Here is a 17,978-nt window from a genome sequence, read left to right as displayed (position 1 = left end):
AAAACACTATTCATGTTTTTACATATAAATGGTATCATTGTTATTTTTAAGAGATTAGCGTTTTTGTTTTAAAAATTCTAAATTACATAAATGTAGAAAATTAAAAAAATATTCTTTGTATAATTATCGCTTCCCTTTGAATCAGCGCCCTTCAATATCCACATGTAGAAATGTTGGAATTTTATCCTGAATGGAAAATAAATTGCTTTACTAAAGGTTAATTAAAAATTTTTTTTGATTGATGAGAAATTACACTGGAAATCAGGGCTATGAGTACAGTTTGGAGAGACTTTTTATGGCAAACATTTCAGTTGCAAGCAGTGCTGTATTGCCTGCAGACGACTGAACCACTGACCCAAAAATGTAATGAGGCCTAAAATAGCTTGTGAACACTCAGTACTTAGAAGACATGACGTGGAATTCAGTGCAGCTCTTGTACTTATACATTTTTTTATTTTTACTTGCACAATATTATAAATTAAATGCTGCTGTATTTTTCCAAATGGGTTTTCTGTGTCATGATGTTCTATAAGGTAATCATAAGACTTTGGATCCTCTAGAGATGTATTAGATTACTACTTCTGTGCTTCCCATAAGAAAATTAAAACTAGAAAAAAAAATCCCCAACAACTTTGGATCATCAATTTAATTAACTTTATTTTTTTTTACTTCTATGACAAAAACTCAGATCAGCAGTTGTCTCAGGAGCTTTATAATCTAAGTACAGACCCTACAAAATCCATCCTCCCATCTTCTACCCCTCATCCAGGTTGGAGGGACATCAGTCCAAGCAGAGATGATCCCCAGACCTCCCTCTGAACCTTCTCCTCTTTGGGGAAGACACTAAGTTGTTGATCTTATTCTGTAGGTCACTAGCCACAGCTCGAGGCCATAGATAAAACCGTGAAACAACAAATTTGCCCTTTCTTCACCACAACAGACCAGTCGCAGTGTGCAGCTATAACAGCTTCAACCCTTCTGGCAAGGCTTCCCACAGTGTTTAGGAGTGTTTCTGGGAATTTGTGACCATTTTTCCAGAAGCACATTTGTGAAGTCAGACACTGATGTTGGACAAGAAGGCCTGGGTCACAGTCTCTGCTCCAATTCATCCCAAAGGTCTTCCATCGGGTTCAGGTCAGGAGTCTGTGCAGGCCAGTCAAGTTCTTCAACACCAAACTCACTCATTCAAGTCTTTATGGATCTTGCTTTCTACACTGGAGTGCAGTAATGTTGGAACAGAAAGGGGCCATGACCAAACTGTTCCCACAAAGTTGGGAGCATGAAATTGTCCAAAATGTCTTGGTATGGTGAAGCATTAAGAGTTCCTTTCATTGGAACTAAGGAGCCGTGCTCCGCTCCTGAAAACAACCCCACACCATAATCCCCCCTCCACCAAACTTTACACTTTGTACAATGCAGTCAGACATGTACTGTTGTCCTGGCAACCACCAAACCCAGACTCATCCATCAGATTGCTAGATGGAGAAGTGATTCATCACTCCCATCACTCTACTGCTTGAGAGTCTAGTGGCGGGGTGCTTTGCACCACTGCATCTGACACTTTGCGTTGCGCTTGGTGATGTAAGGCTTGGATGCAGATGCTCAGAAATGGAAAGCTAATCTGAAGGCCACATCAAGTTTGGAGGTCTGTAGCAACTAACTGCAGAAAGTAGGTGACCTACTTACAATTTCACGATTGGACTTCCTGCCCAGGTGGCATCCTATCACGGTTCACGAGCTCCTGAGAGTGACCCATTATTTCACAAATGTTTGTAGAAACAGTCTGCGTGCGTAGGTGCTTCATTTTATACACCTGTGGTCATGGAAGCGATTGGAACACCTGAATTCAATTATTTGGATGGTTGAGTGAATACCTTTGGCAGTATAGTGAGCGTTTGTTGACCACGCCATCCACAAAAAAGCAAAGATGCGATCTCCAACGTCTACAACTTCATCTCCTTGACTTTGCCTACAAATGTTTGTCCATAAAAGTTCCAGTCGCACTGGCCTAATTTGACTTATTGCTGGAAATGTGAACTGTGCTTGCACTGTGGTTGTACAAGGACGGAAGAACACGTGACAACAGGGCTAATACCCCATACTACCAAAGCAGTCTTCACAGGAAAAATCCTTTACAATAGTAGAAAAAGAATCCCAACCATGAGATGATCCCCAATGTCAAAATAATTGGCAATGGCGGGGAGGAAGAGCTCCCTTTCAACAGGAAAAGAACTCTTACAGAGCCAGGCTGAAGGAGCAGGGAGGTGAGAGGAGAGAGGACAAAAGAAAAGAGGAACAGCGACAAAAAACGTAAATTAGCAAACACAAATTATGAATAAAAGACAACAAAGTCTGGACTTAAATTCTGATCAGTATTCAAACATATTCCCTTTTAATAGCAGTCGCGGCAGAGGTTCGGCCCAGGTAGAACGCACAGTAGTGTTTACAGTACACTGACAATGAAGCCCAGAGTGTGAGCAGGAACAGCAGTGAGTGAGCCACCAATAATCGGTTAAATCGTAACACACACACACACACATTAGGAAAAATGTAAACAGATTAAACGCACAATCTCCCTTTTCCACATTAAATACACACTTTAACCTCCATCCTACACCGATCATTTCCCTTTGGTGTGAAAAATAAATAAACCACGTACAGGATGAATTCATTTCCCAACGTTTGAAGCGTTTTTTGAGTTTATCCTCTAAGTCCAGGTGTGTCAGTGGAATCAGGGTAATTACAAACCACAGTTGCCACAGAGCATTTTTTAAATCTCTGATTATAATCTTTTACAGCAAATACCATGACGGGACTGTGCATGTTGGAACCAGTCTCAGAGATGGGGTAGATTCTAGTATGACCACATTCCCATCAAGCTTAGCAGACCCAGACATCATATTTTTGGCATTTCTGTCCCACTGAATCAATTTAAAAATTAAACATTGCATAAAGTCAATGAAAGTCAAAACCCAGGCTGACGTTACTGTTCCTCCGTCCACATTTACTTTGGTTAGTGAAATAATGAAACAGAAACCAGTAACAGAGATCGATGCCTCCAAACTAAAAGTTGTGCTTTTAGTCTTCCTCGTCTGCAGCTCGTGACCAAAGCATCTCGACAGGGTTTCTTTGCAACTGATTTCAACTGACAACAGCCATCAACCTGAGGCAACCAATGAATTCAGGAAATATACATTTTCCCCAGCGTCTGGAGGTTGCCAGGTGGTTGGTGGCCGGTTTGTGCGACTGAGACCAAAAAGAAAGTTGGGTTAAATAAAGTTGTATTGTATTAAAGGGGGAGGGGCTAAAACATCTCATTTTAGACAGAAGATGAACTTCAGGGTTGGATCAGAGCGTATGTTGAGCTGTGAATCATGCAAAGCTATTCAATAAGAGTAACTTTGCATAAGCAGAATAAGTCCACTTTACTGTCACAACATTATTAGCGATGGGTAATCCCTTCACTGTTGACTTTTTAGCGAAAGACTTGGTTTCCTTCTCTTCCTGTGTGCTTTCCGCAGCTGATTTTGACCATAGACTCCCTGTAACTGTGTGAGGGTTCAAATCATCTACAAAAAAGTATTCTGACACAAGAAACTGAACAAACCACTAACACCATCTCCTAAACTGAGTGGTGCACCTGAGGTCTCACATGTGTAATTCTGGCTCGGATCAGGCTGAGAAATCATGCAAATCAGGTAGGAGAAGGGGCCCCTAATTAGTCCACGATATCATGTGTCTCATTCAGACATTGCCACCATTTATAATTCATGAAGATGGAGCTAGAAGATGTAAAGACTAACGGGCAATTTGGATGCATCTCAGATTATCTGTCTTAACAAATAACATGATTCCTTTGGAAGCACAAAAGAAGAACTGATCGAGTTAATTATGGTGTGATTTTTCAACAACAGTGTTAAAAATGTAGCAGTGATCACAGTCATTCTGGGCTTCTTCCCTTTTCAGAAAATCAATCACAAAACCGACAATAACTTAATTTTAACTCCTTCATTACACTCTGAGGAGGTGTTTGAGTTCTTGACGCCATCTCAGGTGGTTTTCCTAAACAATGAAGTCCTTCATGTTTAGGAAAACAGAGTGCAAATTCGCCTTGAGAAGCTGTTATGTTTCTTTTAGCAGGATAATTTAACATTTAAACAAAGCAGCAAACAGACAAACCAGCCACTACCCAAAGTGCACCAGGTTTCAGAAAGCATGTCCCGGTGGAGCTTTGTTGGTCAGACCTAGGAGCCCATCAGTCCTCCTGACTTCATCTGGGACATCCTGACTGGCACCAAACATGCCATCCTTCAGGCAAATGACCTCTAATGGGCGCTTGTCCTTCAGGTGAGGAGGGTTTTAGTGTTTTCTCAACAGTATGTAGGTCATGAGCAGAATGAGACCTGCTGACAGGCCTGCAATCACAAACTGGTGGATGGAGAGGACGTTCTCCAGTGTGTGGATCCTCTCCTCCATGGCACTCGTGTGGAAGTAGTCATAGACGCCGGCTGCGATGCTCCACAGCGCCCACACAGCATCCACCACCAACGGCATGGCTAAGCAGGAGGATGGAGGCTCAGCTGTAGATCAGACTCTGTTAAAGACTGGAACATGGGAACAACATGTAAATAATTCAGATACAAGATGAAATCCTTAGAAAAAAACCAAAAGCACCATATCAGTTTGTTCTGATCAGAATATCACACGTATTAGTGCAGGAAGCCCTGGTCTCATATCATTGACGGTATTAAAGAAAGATGCAGCACTGCTGAAACACGATGTTATCAATATGGACTCATGGAGAAATAAAATAATAATAATGATATTATAATAAGATTTAACATTATAAAACATTTCTGCATAAAATAAATAATAGATAATAATAATAATTATTATTATTATAATAATAATACAGGTTCATGTTTCAGACAGTTTTAACTTGATGATTTAAATGTAAGTGGGTCAATGCAAAGCACTGAAGCACACGACTTCTTCTATGCTGAATTTTGATGCATAACTCATTCTGCAGCTTTGAGAGCCTCTACGAAATGATTTCAAAACATGCAGCTCGACTGGGAATAACGGGCCATGATTCCCAGTAGTGACTGGTCCCATGTTTTTTATGTAATTCATAAAAAAAAGGTCAAAGAACGGCATTCAAAGGTCTCTATTGTAAAACCGTTGATTAACGTTTAAACAAGTCACAAAACTTTGAACTTCTGATGACTGAACCTGATATCTTCTGAAGACATAGTTTTATGACAAAGCTTTCTCCTGTAGTTACACTGTGTCCAAATTATACTTTATTCTGATTTGAAAAACTACATTTCAATCGCTTTATTGCAACACTTTTCCCTCTACATGCACAGATTATACGTCATATTGTATATCGGAGGCATTTTTGTGCTCTTTCACCTGATGCGATGAGATATATGGTGAAACCAGTTTCAGCTGAACATCAGAACAGGCTGTCCACGAACTCTTCTGTCATGGGGTCACACCAACAGGGGCGGAGCTAGAGAAAGTTTCTTAGGGTGGCATGGAAATCAAACAGGGTGCCATGTTTTTTACACACTTGCAGGTGTTACATCCAGTAATATGCATTATATAAGGTTATAATGCATCAAATGCAGTAAGCATGCAAATGTTTCATATAAATATAGTTTATAACTTAATAATTTTCTTTAGCCCAGATACTTAAACATTTTGATTTTATGTAATGTATAGATTTATACTATTATTAAGTATGTAGCCCAATAAGTATAAAATCAAGGAAGCTACACAACATGGGTGGTTCAGATACAAACACAAGTCTAACTTAAGTTTCACACCCTTTTTTTATTAGAAATAATCAAATTGTTACATGCTTAATTTTACACAAAAAGACTGAACTCTGCACTGTCATGAACACATTTTTCACCAAAAATTGAAACCTAACTTTTCATTATTTATTGGGTTAAGCCTCTGGGCTCCAGGGTATAACTTTGGTTTGTTTATCTTGTTTGGTATCATTATTTTCAGCACAATCTCACGTGTCTGAATTCACAGTTATTTTTTCATTAACACAACTGATCTGAAATCACACAAAAACATAAAAATCGAGCAGGAAAAAGTAACAGCCACGAACATGTTTTGTGAATGATTTTCATAACTTGAAATGAAAATATAAATTGTAAATTTTAAAAACTTAGGCACAGAGGAGAGGACAACACCGCCGGCCTAAACCCTGCAGGCCTGATAGCAGGAGGTGTATCACTCATCAGATTTGAATCACTCATCAGATCTGACGTGCCTGTGATGTATGGCATTATTTTTGTGCCACTATTCTGAGCGCATGTAAAAAATAAAATAAATTGAGCGCATGTAAAAACAATTTGCCAGTACAAGTGTTGCATTTTGAGGAGAACAAATTCTTTGCTGCGTGCAAAAAAATGTACTTCAGTGTTTGCTATTATCCATATACACACACAATAGCAGCCCCTCTTGCTCAGATCGCTGCGGACCTGCTCGCAGTTTGGCTACAGTAGCTAGCGAGCTGATTGGTCACCAAAACAGCTAATCAGAATTTTTTGCATTCAAGTCTGTGATTGGTTGGTTTTGTGGCACAAATAGAACGGTGTACAGAAAGAGCTGAACGCACACGGGCAGAAATGTTGAGAGCGCCAGCGACACACTGCGAGCAGGTCCGCAGAGATCTGAGCGAGAGGGGCTGCTATTGTGTGTGTATATGGATAATAGCAAACACTGAAATACATTTTTTGCACGCAGCAATGAATTTTGTTCGCTCAAATTTAGCTTTTCTTCACTCAAAATAAAATTCTCCTCAAAATGCAACACTTGTACTTGCAAATTTATTTTACGTGCGCTCAAATTTTTACTACGTGCGCTCAGAATAGTGGCACAAAAATAATGCCATAGTGATGTTGATTGTGCTCTGGCACAATCATAGGCATCGGTTGCTACTGACAACAAGAAATAAAGCTGGTCCGAGCTATGGGCACAACCATTTTTTAATAGTGGAGGGGGGAAAACACTATGTAATATATTCAGTTTTAGAAATTATATTCAATGTTAACTGTGGCTATGCTCAAAGTGTTAATGCTATCTAATTTTAATAAGCAACATTTTCATATGCAAAACTAGAGGCAAGAGATTATTTTAGGGTGGCACATGCCACCCCGTGCCACCCCTGTAGATCCAGTCCTGCACACCAACCATGACAACCATTAACATGTTGATATTCTGACCTATGAGCCACTATTGTTACATGATTACGTAAGTACAACACCCGCCTTTGACTGATTTCGACAGGTGTGTTCAACAACACACCTGCAAAATAAAGGCTACTGCCTATTGCACAGTTGTGTTGACCAGATCTGTCAACAGTCAAACCGACATTTAGCAATTCACGCCAAAGGTCTGAAAACCTCCTGCAGCCCCATAATTTGCCATAAGACACAGAGACAAACTATCCAGGTGAAAACAAAACCATGTCCTCTATCATTACTGCTTATAATACCTCTGCAGTAAAGGCTTTTATTCATGGCACAGCACCCAAAGAAGTCCCAGGCTGTTGATGAAAAAAAACTTACCTTAGAAAGTTTTTTTTTTTTAAACTGAGTGAAATGACCAACAGGAATTTGGCTAGAGCCGCAATAATTCCCTAAATGCTAAGAAAAGAGGCTCTGATGTTTTACATACGGTCTAGAAGCAGGTTTACATGATTATTTAAAACATTCGGTGATTCAGTGCTCCTGGAGCTCAGGTCAGATATTACATCACAGAGAGAGTAGGAGATGGTTGTAGCTTCCAGGTTTGAAAAGTGAAGCCAGTGGAAGTGCATTAAACCTGTTAAACCTTCTTTTTAAACGACACCAGGGGGCGACACCTTTGGTTGCACAAAGAGTCCCAGTCCTATGCAAGTCTATGGGAAAACTCTGTAAACACTTTCTGTAACAAAGTGTAACACAAACTGTAATACAAAGTAAATTTCCTGGTTTTAATATTCTTTTCAAAACATTAATCATGTAATCCAATGGCTTTTCCAGGTTTTCCAGGTTGTTCCATGCCCCATTGAACCCATAATTCGTTGATGCATTATGCAAAACATAAATAATACTACAAAGACGTGATAATGGCCCTATCAGTAAAATCTCACAAGGAGCGCACATGCAGCAGACTGAAAATAATGCACCTTGCACACAAACTTCTCCCTGCTAGCTACCAAGCTATCGCTTTACCAGCAAGCTAAAGCTAGCTTTGATTCTTTTAAAGAGGCGCCATGACTCACAGCATTACTCGAGGATCAGACAGCCCTTCCTCCGTGCCATACATGTACAGGAGACTTTCACATCATCATGCTGACTCTACAGTTAGCGGTTAAAAAGGAAAGTGTGAAATCCCATCTGTCGTGAGCCACTTCATCTGCTTCCGGGTGCGTTTTCCGGGAAGACACCCTTTCATCGCGTGTGTGAGGTCGTGAAGAAAGCCAAACTCCATTCAGAAACATAAAGAATTTTCTTACTTCGCACAGACCCAAAAATGTAGCCTATAAACCATAACCTGAGACATGTCTTTATCAGCAATGCCTTCGACTGGGACACTCGGCTTCATACATGATGTTGCAGGATATTTTATCTCAGTTTTAAAGAATTTCCGTCCTTGGCTTTTATAATATGACGTGCATTTGCGTGTCGATGATGAGAAAGCCAAAATTGAACAGATTTTGGATGGAGTTCGGAATCGTGATTCTTCTCCGTCAGTGAAACAGTCAAATGAAATCTCAGCACTTACGTCACACGTTCACGCTGTACCTTGAAATTGACAGATACGGCGGGTTTTATATTACCAGGCGCGGTGGCCAAGTGGTAAGGCGTCGGTCTCGTAAACCGAAGATCGCGGGTTCGAACCCCGTCCGTGCCTGTTAAACTGGAAAGTACCAACTGTGTTTTTTGGGGTGGGGAAACAAAATGCTATCCTTGAAGTTGTCGAACAGTATTACAAAAGAAAATCAGACCAAAAAAAACCCAACACGAAATTGAAATTATAAAGAAATAAACTATAAACATAGCTCGAAAGTGGACAAAACTTTTCATGTTTTATAAAACTTCAGAAGACCACAAGAGGGAGCAATACGAACAGTAGATTACAGAGGGTTTGTTTACATGTACTCTGCTCGGATTCAGACAAAAGCTGATAATGACTCAAACTGTATGAAAAAGCAATTCAGTGCAAAGCAATAATATATTTTTTAATGTCTAACTTGATTGCAACCCAACAGAGTCCATGCACCTTTGAGTAAAAGAGTTTTACTTAAAAGACAACTTCCCGTTCTTCTTTTTTGCCTATCCTACTTTAAAAAATTCCTGGAAATATGCATGTAAGCAATTATATATAATATATGAATTCATTATGAATACTGGCTTGGTAAGGATTGTATGTTTTTACTGGGTGGGATGTCCAACATACAGCCTGGATCAGGCCTTGCAAAGACTCGGCCCACAGGAAAGGAAAATGTGAAGGAGCGCATAACTTTTGTCTGTTTCTGTTTTATACTCTGTCATCCCTTCGTGAAGCACTTTGTGATCTTTTTATCTAGAAAGGTGCTATATAAATAAAATTTTATTTTTTACTTTTTAGACTTTTACTTGTATTCTGGTTTACAGCTTCCTCTGTTGATAAAGACTCCTCCCTGCCACTGAAATTCAGAAAGTAATTAAGCAATAGATAAACAATGACAACAATTTTCTGTGAATTAATATTTTATGATTACACATTACACAGTCTTGGCAATGAAACAGCTGCACTTTTTTTGTAATTTTACCCATTTATTATGTAGTTTCACTGGTCTGGACACTTAAGTTCAAAGTGGGCTCTGTGTGTCCCACAACGTAAAATGAAAATGAGCTCTCTGATTGATGTTAATTGGCCATCAGGGAAACATATCAATCAATAAATCAGTGAACAGAATCTTTAATTAAAACATAAGTAACAAGTGTCAATACACGTAAAAAATAAATAAATACAGAGTCATTTAAGGCCATGCTATTCAAAAAGAAAAAAAACAAACTGTGAACGCTACTGTGGTCCAGCCCGTGTGAAAAACATCAGAAACACTGTGAGTCCTCACACGTCAGCTTCAGGAGTGTACAGCTCACGAATGGCGACCTCTACGTCCCCGTTAATTCTCAGCTCTGTGCTTTCCCAGTCAAAAACATTTCCTCTTGGTTCTCTCTCCCCTGCAAACATGCCTTGGATCACGCTATCTGGCAGAACAACGTCCCACATGTTCACATCACAGATCTCACCAACAAAATTCTGATGTTTATCAAAATCACCCAGATAAAAATCCGGATCTTGTCCCAGGATAACCCTGCCTCCTGGGCTGACAGTGTGATCCTTCCTGTAGATTTTGGATAAGCTCCTCTTGCCATCCAGGAAGAGGGCAGCTAAACCTGAAGTGGAATCCCAGGTGACACACAGGTGGGTCTGCAGGGCTCCGAAGTCAGGGACTTTGAATAAAACAGGATCTCCAGCCATGTAAAAGGACAGTCTGCACACACAAACAATATGCACGTTTAATCATTATAAGTCTGCACGCAGGCAGCTTAATGTAAAACCCTACAGTGGCCCAAACGGACTGGAACTTAAGAAAACACCAGCAATAAGAAAAAAACCACCTGACCCCCGCAGAATCAGCCGACTGTGCTCCACAATAACTTCAGTATATTTAATAAACCACATAATGGGGGGTCATACTTTGGGCTGTGTTTCCTTCATAGATTTGTAAGTACAGGAGAAATCCATCTGTAATTTTCATTTTGACACATTCTGTTGAAGCCAATCCATTCTCTTATGCTGAACATTATCAGGGTCGTGAAGGCCTGGAGTCTATCCCAGCATGCCTCCATTAACAGAATAAAGTTAGTGTACATGAAATATATGGGTGGGAACCTTTTTCAGATTTGGTTGATATTGTTTTTGTAAAGCTCACAGTGTAGATGCTGACTTTAAGATGCCCTACCTTCCATCCAGTTCACACCACACATTCAGCTCATCGTAGCTTCCAGTCCGGTATGCAAAGAGGATGATCTCTCGCTGGCCGCTGAGCTCCGTGGCCACCCGCATGCACAGAGTGAACGCAGTCAGGTTCAGCGGCTTCTGAGGGATCATCTCAGCAAAACTGGTGCATGACTCAGTGGGGAATACCAAGGTCTTGATGGGAACACTCCCTGAGAGGCAGGAAAATTAATAAAAACATTACTAAAACTTTGAAATGGTTTAAAAAAAAAAAACCCCAACAACTTTGAGGTAAAACTGTGTTTTTATGTATAAAAATAATTAGGTTGGTATAACTAAGTTGACAGGCAGGGGAAAAACAGGTGTCACATAAATTTAACGAATTCTTAAAATGAAGGTCACTGAAATCACTGTTTAAATGCTGTGTTTTCTCCCACTGAAAGCCTGAATACCAGATAAATGCATTTTAAGTTTACAAAGAAAACCAGAAAATAAATAATAAAATAACTCAAAATGTGCACAAGACGACGACATGGAGAGGTATACAGTTACCGGCCAATGCTGTCATGAGGAAAAGGATGACTGGAGGTCTCATTTTATTTTCACAAACCTGCAGAAAATCAGACTTAATACAATCTTAAATTTGTACACAGCACTGATTATTTAAAAAGTCATATGAAGTTACAAAATAAAAGGAAGCTGTATACATACTGAGCTGCTACAAAGATCCTCCTGCAGACAGACGACTGAGCGGTGTAAAAAATCCCCATTTCAGATTCTTGCTATGCAAATAACATCTCTGCAGCTCTCTAAACTTCCTTACTGATTTCAGGCTTTGGTGTTCACTGGTACTGGTAGCAGCTGCTAAAATTACAGAGTTCTGTAGTTAAAGGTCATTTAGATTAAAGTTCTGTTTTTTGCAAACCATGCCTTTACCTGTGGGTGTTTTATTTATTAGCCATTTATTTCAAAGGGAATATTTAAAAAAAATTCTGATTTGAATTCTTTCTGTTCACAACACACTGATGGCTATTTGAATTTTGCAAATGAGCATGAGCGTGTCTTCTAACCATCGTCCAGCTGAAAGATTTCTATCAAAGACAAAAACAAACAATATTTTCTGTAGAAGAGAAACTGCTGCTCATTTGAACTGTTTCTTTTGTATTTTTTTGCAATTCAAATGTTTCTTATTTGAATTCTTCCTGTAAATGAGACACTGATGCTCATTTGAACTTTTCAAACTGATGCAGCGTGATTAAAATTTGGTTCCCTGAATTATCTTACTAAATAGTAACAAACCCCTCGGTATACATGCGGGAGATATGGAACAAACAAACATGCATACAATGCTACAATCATTATATGTACCATAGCACATATAATGATTGTAGCAAAGGTGCGTCAAAATGTCACCTTTATAATCTGTAATTTAACTCTGTATTATGACTGCTGTCAGGGTCCCTGGATCGAGGGCTTCGAGTTTTTCTGACTTTTAGGTTTTCTCTAGTTTAGAATTGTTTTGATTATGTTTGGATCATTCTTTTGTACTGTTGGTATTTAGTTTCTTATTTTCAAGTTTCTTTTGGTTATATTTCATGGCTTTAGTTCTGGGTTTCTGTTCTAAAAATCTTTAGGTTCATTCTGTGTTTTGTGAGTTCACAACGTCCTTTTGGTTTCAACTTCGGATTTATGTTAAAACTCCACTTTTTGTTTATGGTGTTTTCCCTCATGGTTTTGTGTTTCCTTGTTCCACATTTCCCCGAGTTTACTAGTTTTGGGATTGTTTGCTCCCGATCATCAGTGTTTGTATTCTTGTGTTTCTAAATAAAAGCTGGGATGTCGTGCTTGGAGAAGACTATCCTGAGTTTCTCGGATCAATTCATGTTTATCAGAGAAACCCAAAGTCAAAACTCCCAAACAGAAACTAAACAACGTAGTGTATGCTGTGCAGTGAAGCAAGGAATGCTCACACCTCTACACTGGAGAAACCAAAGAATCAGTTCATAAACGCATGGCACAACATAGAAGAGCCACCTCATCTAAAGGTCAAAGGTCACTCTTTCGAGGATGCCAATGTTCACATTTTGGACAGAGACGACAGATGGTTTGAAAGAGGAGTGAAAGAAGCCATCTATGTCCACTGTGAACGACCATCTTTGAACAGAGGCGGTGGTTTACGACACCAACTGTCTGCCATCATAATCCAGTTCTGAGATCCTTCCCAGACGCCTTAACACCCACTCACACCCTGGGCCATCTGACCTCAGGAAATCACATGATAGGGTGGGGCTAGGCTTCACAGTGAGCTCACCTGAAACCGAAAAACGTTTAAAAAACAAGAAAACCTGTTATATTCCAGCTGTTGTAGTGCCAGAAACATACAGTAAAATTTACCGTCACATAAAAATACAGCAATTTCCCATAATTACAGTACTGAAAACTTGTACTTTTACAAGGTGGTAAGTTAAAGTTTGGTGTATTTCTGTGGATTTTTCATGTTAAATAGAAGGTATGTGTGAAAACAAAATTACATAATTATATATTCAAACACTGCTGCAATAAAATTAATCAGGTTTAAAATTGCTGAAAAGTACTATTATCATGTAATAACACAATATCCCACCCATAAAAAGTAAAATATCCAGAAATGTTATTGAATTATAATATTATTACATATAAATACATCATGTGCATTTAATAAATATAAACACTGAAAGAGCTACATGTAATATTAACTTTACATTGTTTAATAATGCCATAATATTGCTAGAGCATTACTACAGTTCAACTTGATATACTTGTCTTAAAATGTTTCTGTAAGTCCATTTCATCACATCATATAAATTTTACTTAAAACTGCAAGGAAATATTTGCACTCTGTCACTAAAATAAAAATGACATCGAGGGGTTTTTGCTTTATAATGAAAAATGTCACGGTCCTGGGTCACCCAGTGTTTGTGTTTTTGGTTCAAGTTTTATTCTGTGAATTATGGTTTTCTGTTTGTATTACATTTATAGTTCCTGGTTTTTAGGTTTCTGAGCCTCCTCTGTGTTCTTGGTAAAGATCTAACTCTGTTCTCCATGTGATGTATGTTTAGACTTAGTTTTCTGTCTTTATGCCCTTCCAGTGTTCAGTGTTAGGCCTACGGTTCCTTTTTCATGTCCCATGGTTCATGTCTCTGTCTCAGTGTCAACTCTACGTTTCTGTGTTATGCTTCCTGTTTTACTTTGACAGTCTGTGTCCCATGTCGTTATGTGTAATTAGTCCCAGCTGTGTTTTCCTCCTGTTTCTCACTCCCTCGTTACCGCCTGTGTATTTAAGCCCTGTGTTTTCTGGACGTAGCGTTTTCAGTGGGAGAAATGTTTCGTCACTCATCCAAGTGACTTCTTCAGTCTCAGCTGACTGCAGCTTATAAAAAGCTGGGGAATGAATGACCAACAATCAATGGTCTTTAATCAGTGTTTGTTGATCAATGGTCATGACAATTTGCATATTAATGAAAAAAATGACCTCACAACCCATTGTTGGCCAGTGCTGCTGGTTTCAGTTATTGTCAAATGTACTGTTTATACGATTACAAATACAGTACAATTACAGCATTTACTTAACTAAACAGTCTAAATACTTCTTTTCAGTTCTGTAGTACAAAAAATTAGCTAAACTCTTCTGCAGTACCACCTTTATACCATCTGTGTGCCACTGTGTGCTTTGAGTTCTCCAGTACTATAGAAAAACACCATATAAGAACCAGCCCATCTACCATTTACTTGTGCAGGCACAGAGATACTTATGAGCCTGAAGACCATGAAGTCAGTGTTATCAGTGACACTGTGTTGTCTGGTTAATTTTTTAAGCCCCTGGTGATAAAATATGCCGATGTCACAAGCTGCATATTATTTAAACTGTATGGAGTGTAAAGCTGAGGATTGAAATGCAGACACAGGAGGCAGCAGGGTTTAATGAGACAATCTTTAATAAGCTGATGGCACAAGTCTACAAAGGAAAACGTAAACGTTTTTACGAAACCAAATCCACAAGCGCATGGAGAGAAAACATACAAGATATCATCACAGACGTTAAAACAAAAAGTGTGAGGGGAAGATGGCACACATACAAGGGTGATTAGGGTAACTAGACACAGGCGACAGGAGGGGTAGTAAAAATGAAGACAAATAACAAATGCAGCGGTTAGACACGTACCCACATGTAGCAACGTTAGACTGAGACTGGGGAAGGAAACTAAAAGAACTCAATGCATGAAATAACTGACAGAAAAGCTCTAAAAACTCTCATAATACAACAATGGGACTATGACAGTGTGATTAAAAGTAAGTACAAGTAAGTGATAAGAATAATCTAGAACAATATGAATCTGTGTTGAGTATTTAATATATAATAAAAACAGGTGATGTCAGCACATATTTGTTTTTTAAAAGCTTAAAGTAATGTTAGTGATATTGACACACAGTTTGATTAATAACCATTATTTCATACAGCAGAATGGGGGTTTTCCTGTGGGTGAGCATTATAACTACAGCTCACGAGTGGCGACCTCTACGTCCCCGTTAAGTTCCAGCTCTGCACTGTCCCAGTCAAAAACATTTCCTCTTGGTTCTCTCTTCCCTGCAAACATGCATATGATCACACTATCTGGCAGAACAGTGTCCCACATGTTCACATCACAGATCTCACCAACAAAACTCTGCTTCTCATCAAAAGAACCCAGGAAAGAATCCGCATCTTGTCCCAGGATAACCCTGCCTCCTGGGCTGACAGTGTGATCCTTCCTGTAGATTTTGGATAAGCTCCTCTTTCCATCCAGGAAGAGGGCAGCTAAACCTGAAGTGGAATCCCAGGTGACACACAGGTGGGTAATCAGGGCTCCGAGGTCAGGGACTTTAAATAAAACACCATCCCCAGCCAGGTAAAAGGACAGTCTGCACACACACAAACAATATGTATGTTTAATCATTACTAGTCATCAGCTGATTGTTTTCCACAATAACTTCAGTGTGCTTAAAAAAGCACATAGAGGTGGGTCATAATTTTGCACTATTTTTTCCTCATAGATTCATAAGTACAGGAGAAATCCAACTTTAATTCTCAGGGCTGTAAAACACATTTTAACACATTCTTTTGACAGCAAACATCAAACCAGTTTTATACTCCAGTTGTCACAGTCTCAAGGCAAAATCTTGTTATTGTTTAACAGGATGTTTTCTAAAACCATCTTTCACCATCTGTGTCTTGGGATATATCATAGACTTATATGTGAAAAGCCCACAAAGTAGATCATTTTGCCCTTAAGATGTCCTACCTTCCATCCAGTTCACGCCACACATTCAGCTCATCGTGGCTTCCAGTCCGGTATGCAAAGAAGATGATCTCTCGTTTGCCGCTGAGCTCCGTGGCCACTCGCATGCACAGAGTGAACGCAGTCAGGTTCATCGGCCTTTGAGGGATCATCTCAGCATAACTGGTGCTCGTCGCAGTGGGGAACACCAGGGTCTTGATGGTAACACTCCCTGAGAGGCAGGAAAATTATTATTTTTTTAAATAAAACGTTGAAAAAGTTAAAAAACAAAAAAAAACAAAACCAAAACAACAACAACCCCCAAAACAAATTTGGCATAAAATGGAGTTTTTATGCATAAAATTGTGTTTCATTTTTGTAATTTTGTAATTTTTGAGTTCTGAGTTCTTAAAAATGAAGGTTATTAAAATGCCATGTTTTCCCTCACTTAAAGCCTAATAATAAAATGCATTTTATGAAAACAATGAAAAGTATAAAATATAATGTTTGAATAAATAATAAAATAATGAAAAACATGCACAAGTATACACAAACAAGCAACATGGAGAGGTTACAGTTACCGGCCAATGCCGTGGAGACGACGATGAGAAAAAGGGTGACTGCTGGACTCATTTTATCTCCCAGATCTGCAGAAAATCAGACTCCTTCAAGTCTTTTTCATGTGTTAATACAATCTTAATTTATACACAGCAATGATTATTAAAATGTTACATGAACTTGCAGACTAAAACGAAGCTGTATACGTACTGTACTGCTGAGAATGCCCCTCTACTGACAGTCAGCTGGGTGGTTTTATAACCAAGTTCTTCAAACGCCCCCACCTCAGAATCCTGGTGTGGAAATAACATAAACAGTGAGTAAAATTTGATCGAATTACGGTTCAGAGGGCAGACAAAATGAACTGTTGACTTAGGGAAAAGCAACTTAACACAACTCCAGCCTTTTTGAGTCAGTATAAATGCCTATGAGGATCTTTGAGTTTTATTTAGAGATTTTAAGAGGAGCTACTTGGAGCAGTGAAAACGAGCGGTTAACCGAGGGGTTAGTTTAAGAAAGCTGCTTTGCTGTACAGGTACATTCCAGAAAGTGGACAGCATAATGAAAGAGGAGGACTACCTCTAAATTATTCAAATTCATCTCATATCAACAGCTAAACGGTTGAAACTGGACACAGTTGGCATCGGTGGACACACAGTGGACTCTGTACTTGTCAGTGATGTGTTGAAAAGTCTTCAGTTGATCCAAAATGCTGTAACAACTGACAGGGACTAGAAAGAGAGAGCACATTTATCCTGTATTGGCTCCCTGTTAAACCCAGAATCAAATTCAAAATCCTGCACATACAAGGTCTGGAGTAATTGATAACGAATAGAGCTCTTCACTCTCAGACTACTAGTTTATTTGCAGTTTTTTCTCTTAAAATGTAGTTTTTCCTTTCCACAAGTGCTTGCTCAGTGGGTTTTTGTTTTGTTTTTTAATTTGGGGGTTTTCTACGGTGGCCCTGAGAGGCCAAACGGACTGCAACTTAAGAAAACACCAGCAATATGAAAAACGCTGCAAAAGCACACAAAACACAACGGAAATAGGAAAAACGAAAACAGAAAAACAGATTTCCAAAAGCACAAGGGAAATGTTTCTGGGGAG

General features: G+C 39.1%; 2 protein-coding genes, 1 long non-coding RNA gene and 1 other non-coding gene across 4 annotated transcripts; 1 reads left to right on the top strand and 3 right to left on the bottom strand.

The window, feature by feature from the left end:
• Positions 1–2,358: 2,358 nt before the first annotated feature.
• On the bottom strand, positions 2,359–8,520 carry LOC134626547 (uncharacterized). Its single transcript, XR_010093826.1, has 3 exons — positions 8,291–8,520; positions 5,416–5,528; positions 2,359–4,604 (listed from the first exon to the last, which is right to left on the bottom strand). It is a non-coding gene; the product is annotated as an uncharacterized LOC134626547 (long non-coding RNA).
• A 330-nt stretch (positions 8,521–8,850) lies between these two features.
• Positions 8,851–8,922, top strand: trnat-cgu (transfer RNA threonine (anticodon CGU)). The gene has a single exon. It is a non-coding gene; the product is annotated as a tRNA-Thr (tRNA).
• A 1,203-nt stretch (positions 8,923–10,125) lies between these two features.
• On the bottom strand, positions 10,126–11,235 carry LOC134626802 (C-reactive protein-like; the record flags this gene model as incomplete). The annotated part of the gene is made up of 2 exons (XM_063472725.1): positions 10,126–10,552; positions 11,024–11,235. Coding segments are annotated over 2 exons (639 nt in total), but the record flags the coding sequence as incomplete, so codon positions are not given.
• Positions 11,236–15,068: 3,833 nt separating this feature from the next.
• Positions 15,069–16,950, bottom strand: LOC134625626 (C-reactive protein-like). The gene is made up of 3 exons (XM_063470876.1): positions 16,895–16,950; positions 16,338–16,545; positions 15,069–15,957 (listed from the first exon to the last, which is right to left on the bottom strand). The coding sequence occupies exons 1-3, from the start codon at positions 16,944–16,946 to the stop codon at positions 15,552–15,554; spliced, it is 666 nt and encodes a 221-aa protein (XP_063326946.1). The 5' UTR covers positions 16,947–16,950; the 3' UTR covers positions 15,069–15,551.
• Positions 16,951–17,978: the final 1,028 nt, after the last annotated feature.

The sequence above is a fragment of the Pelmatolapia mariae genome, linkage group LG4 (assembly GCF_036321145.2).
Source record: "Pelmatolapia mariae isolate MD_Pm_ZW linkage group LG4, Pm_UMD_F_2, whole genome shotgun sequence".
Classification (NCBI taxonomy): domain Eukaryota; kingdom Metazoa; phylum Chordata; class Actinopteri; order Cichliformes; family Cichlidae; genus Pelmatolapia; species Pelmatolapia mariae.
The sequence above is the reverse complement of the archived record's forward strand: the minus strand, read 5'-3'. Positions and strand labels throughout refer to the sequence as shown.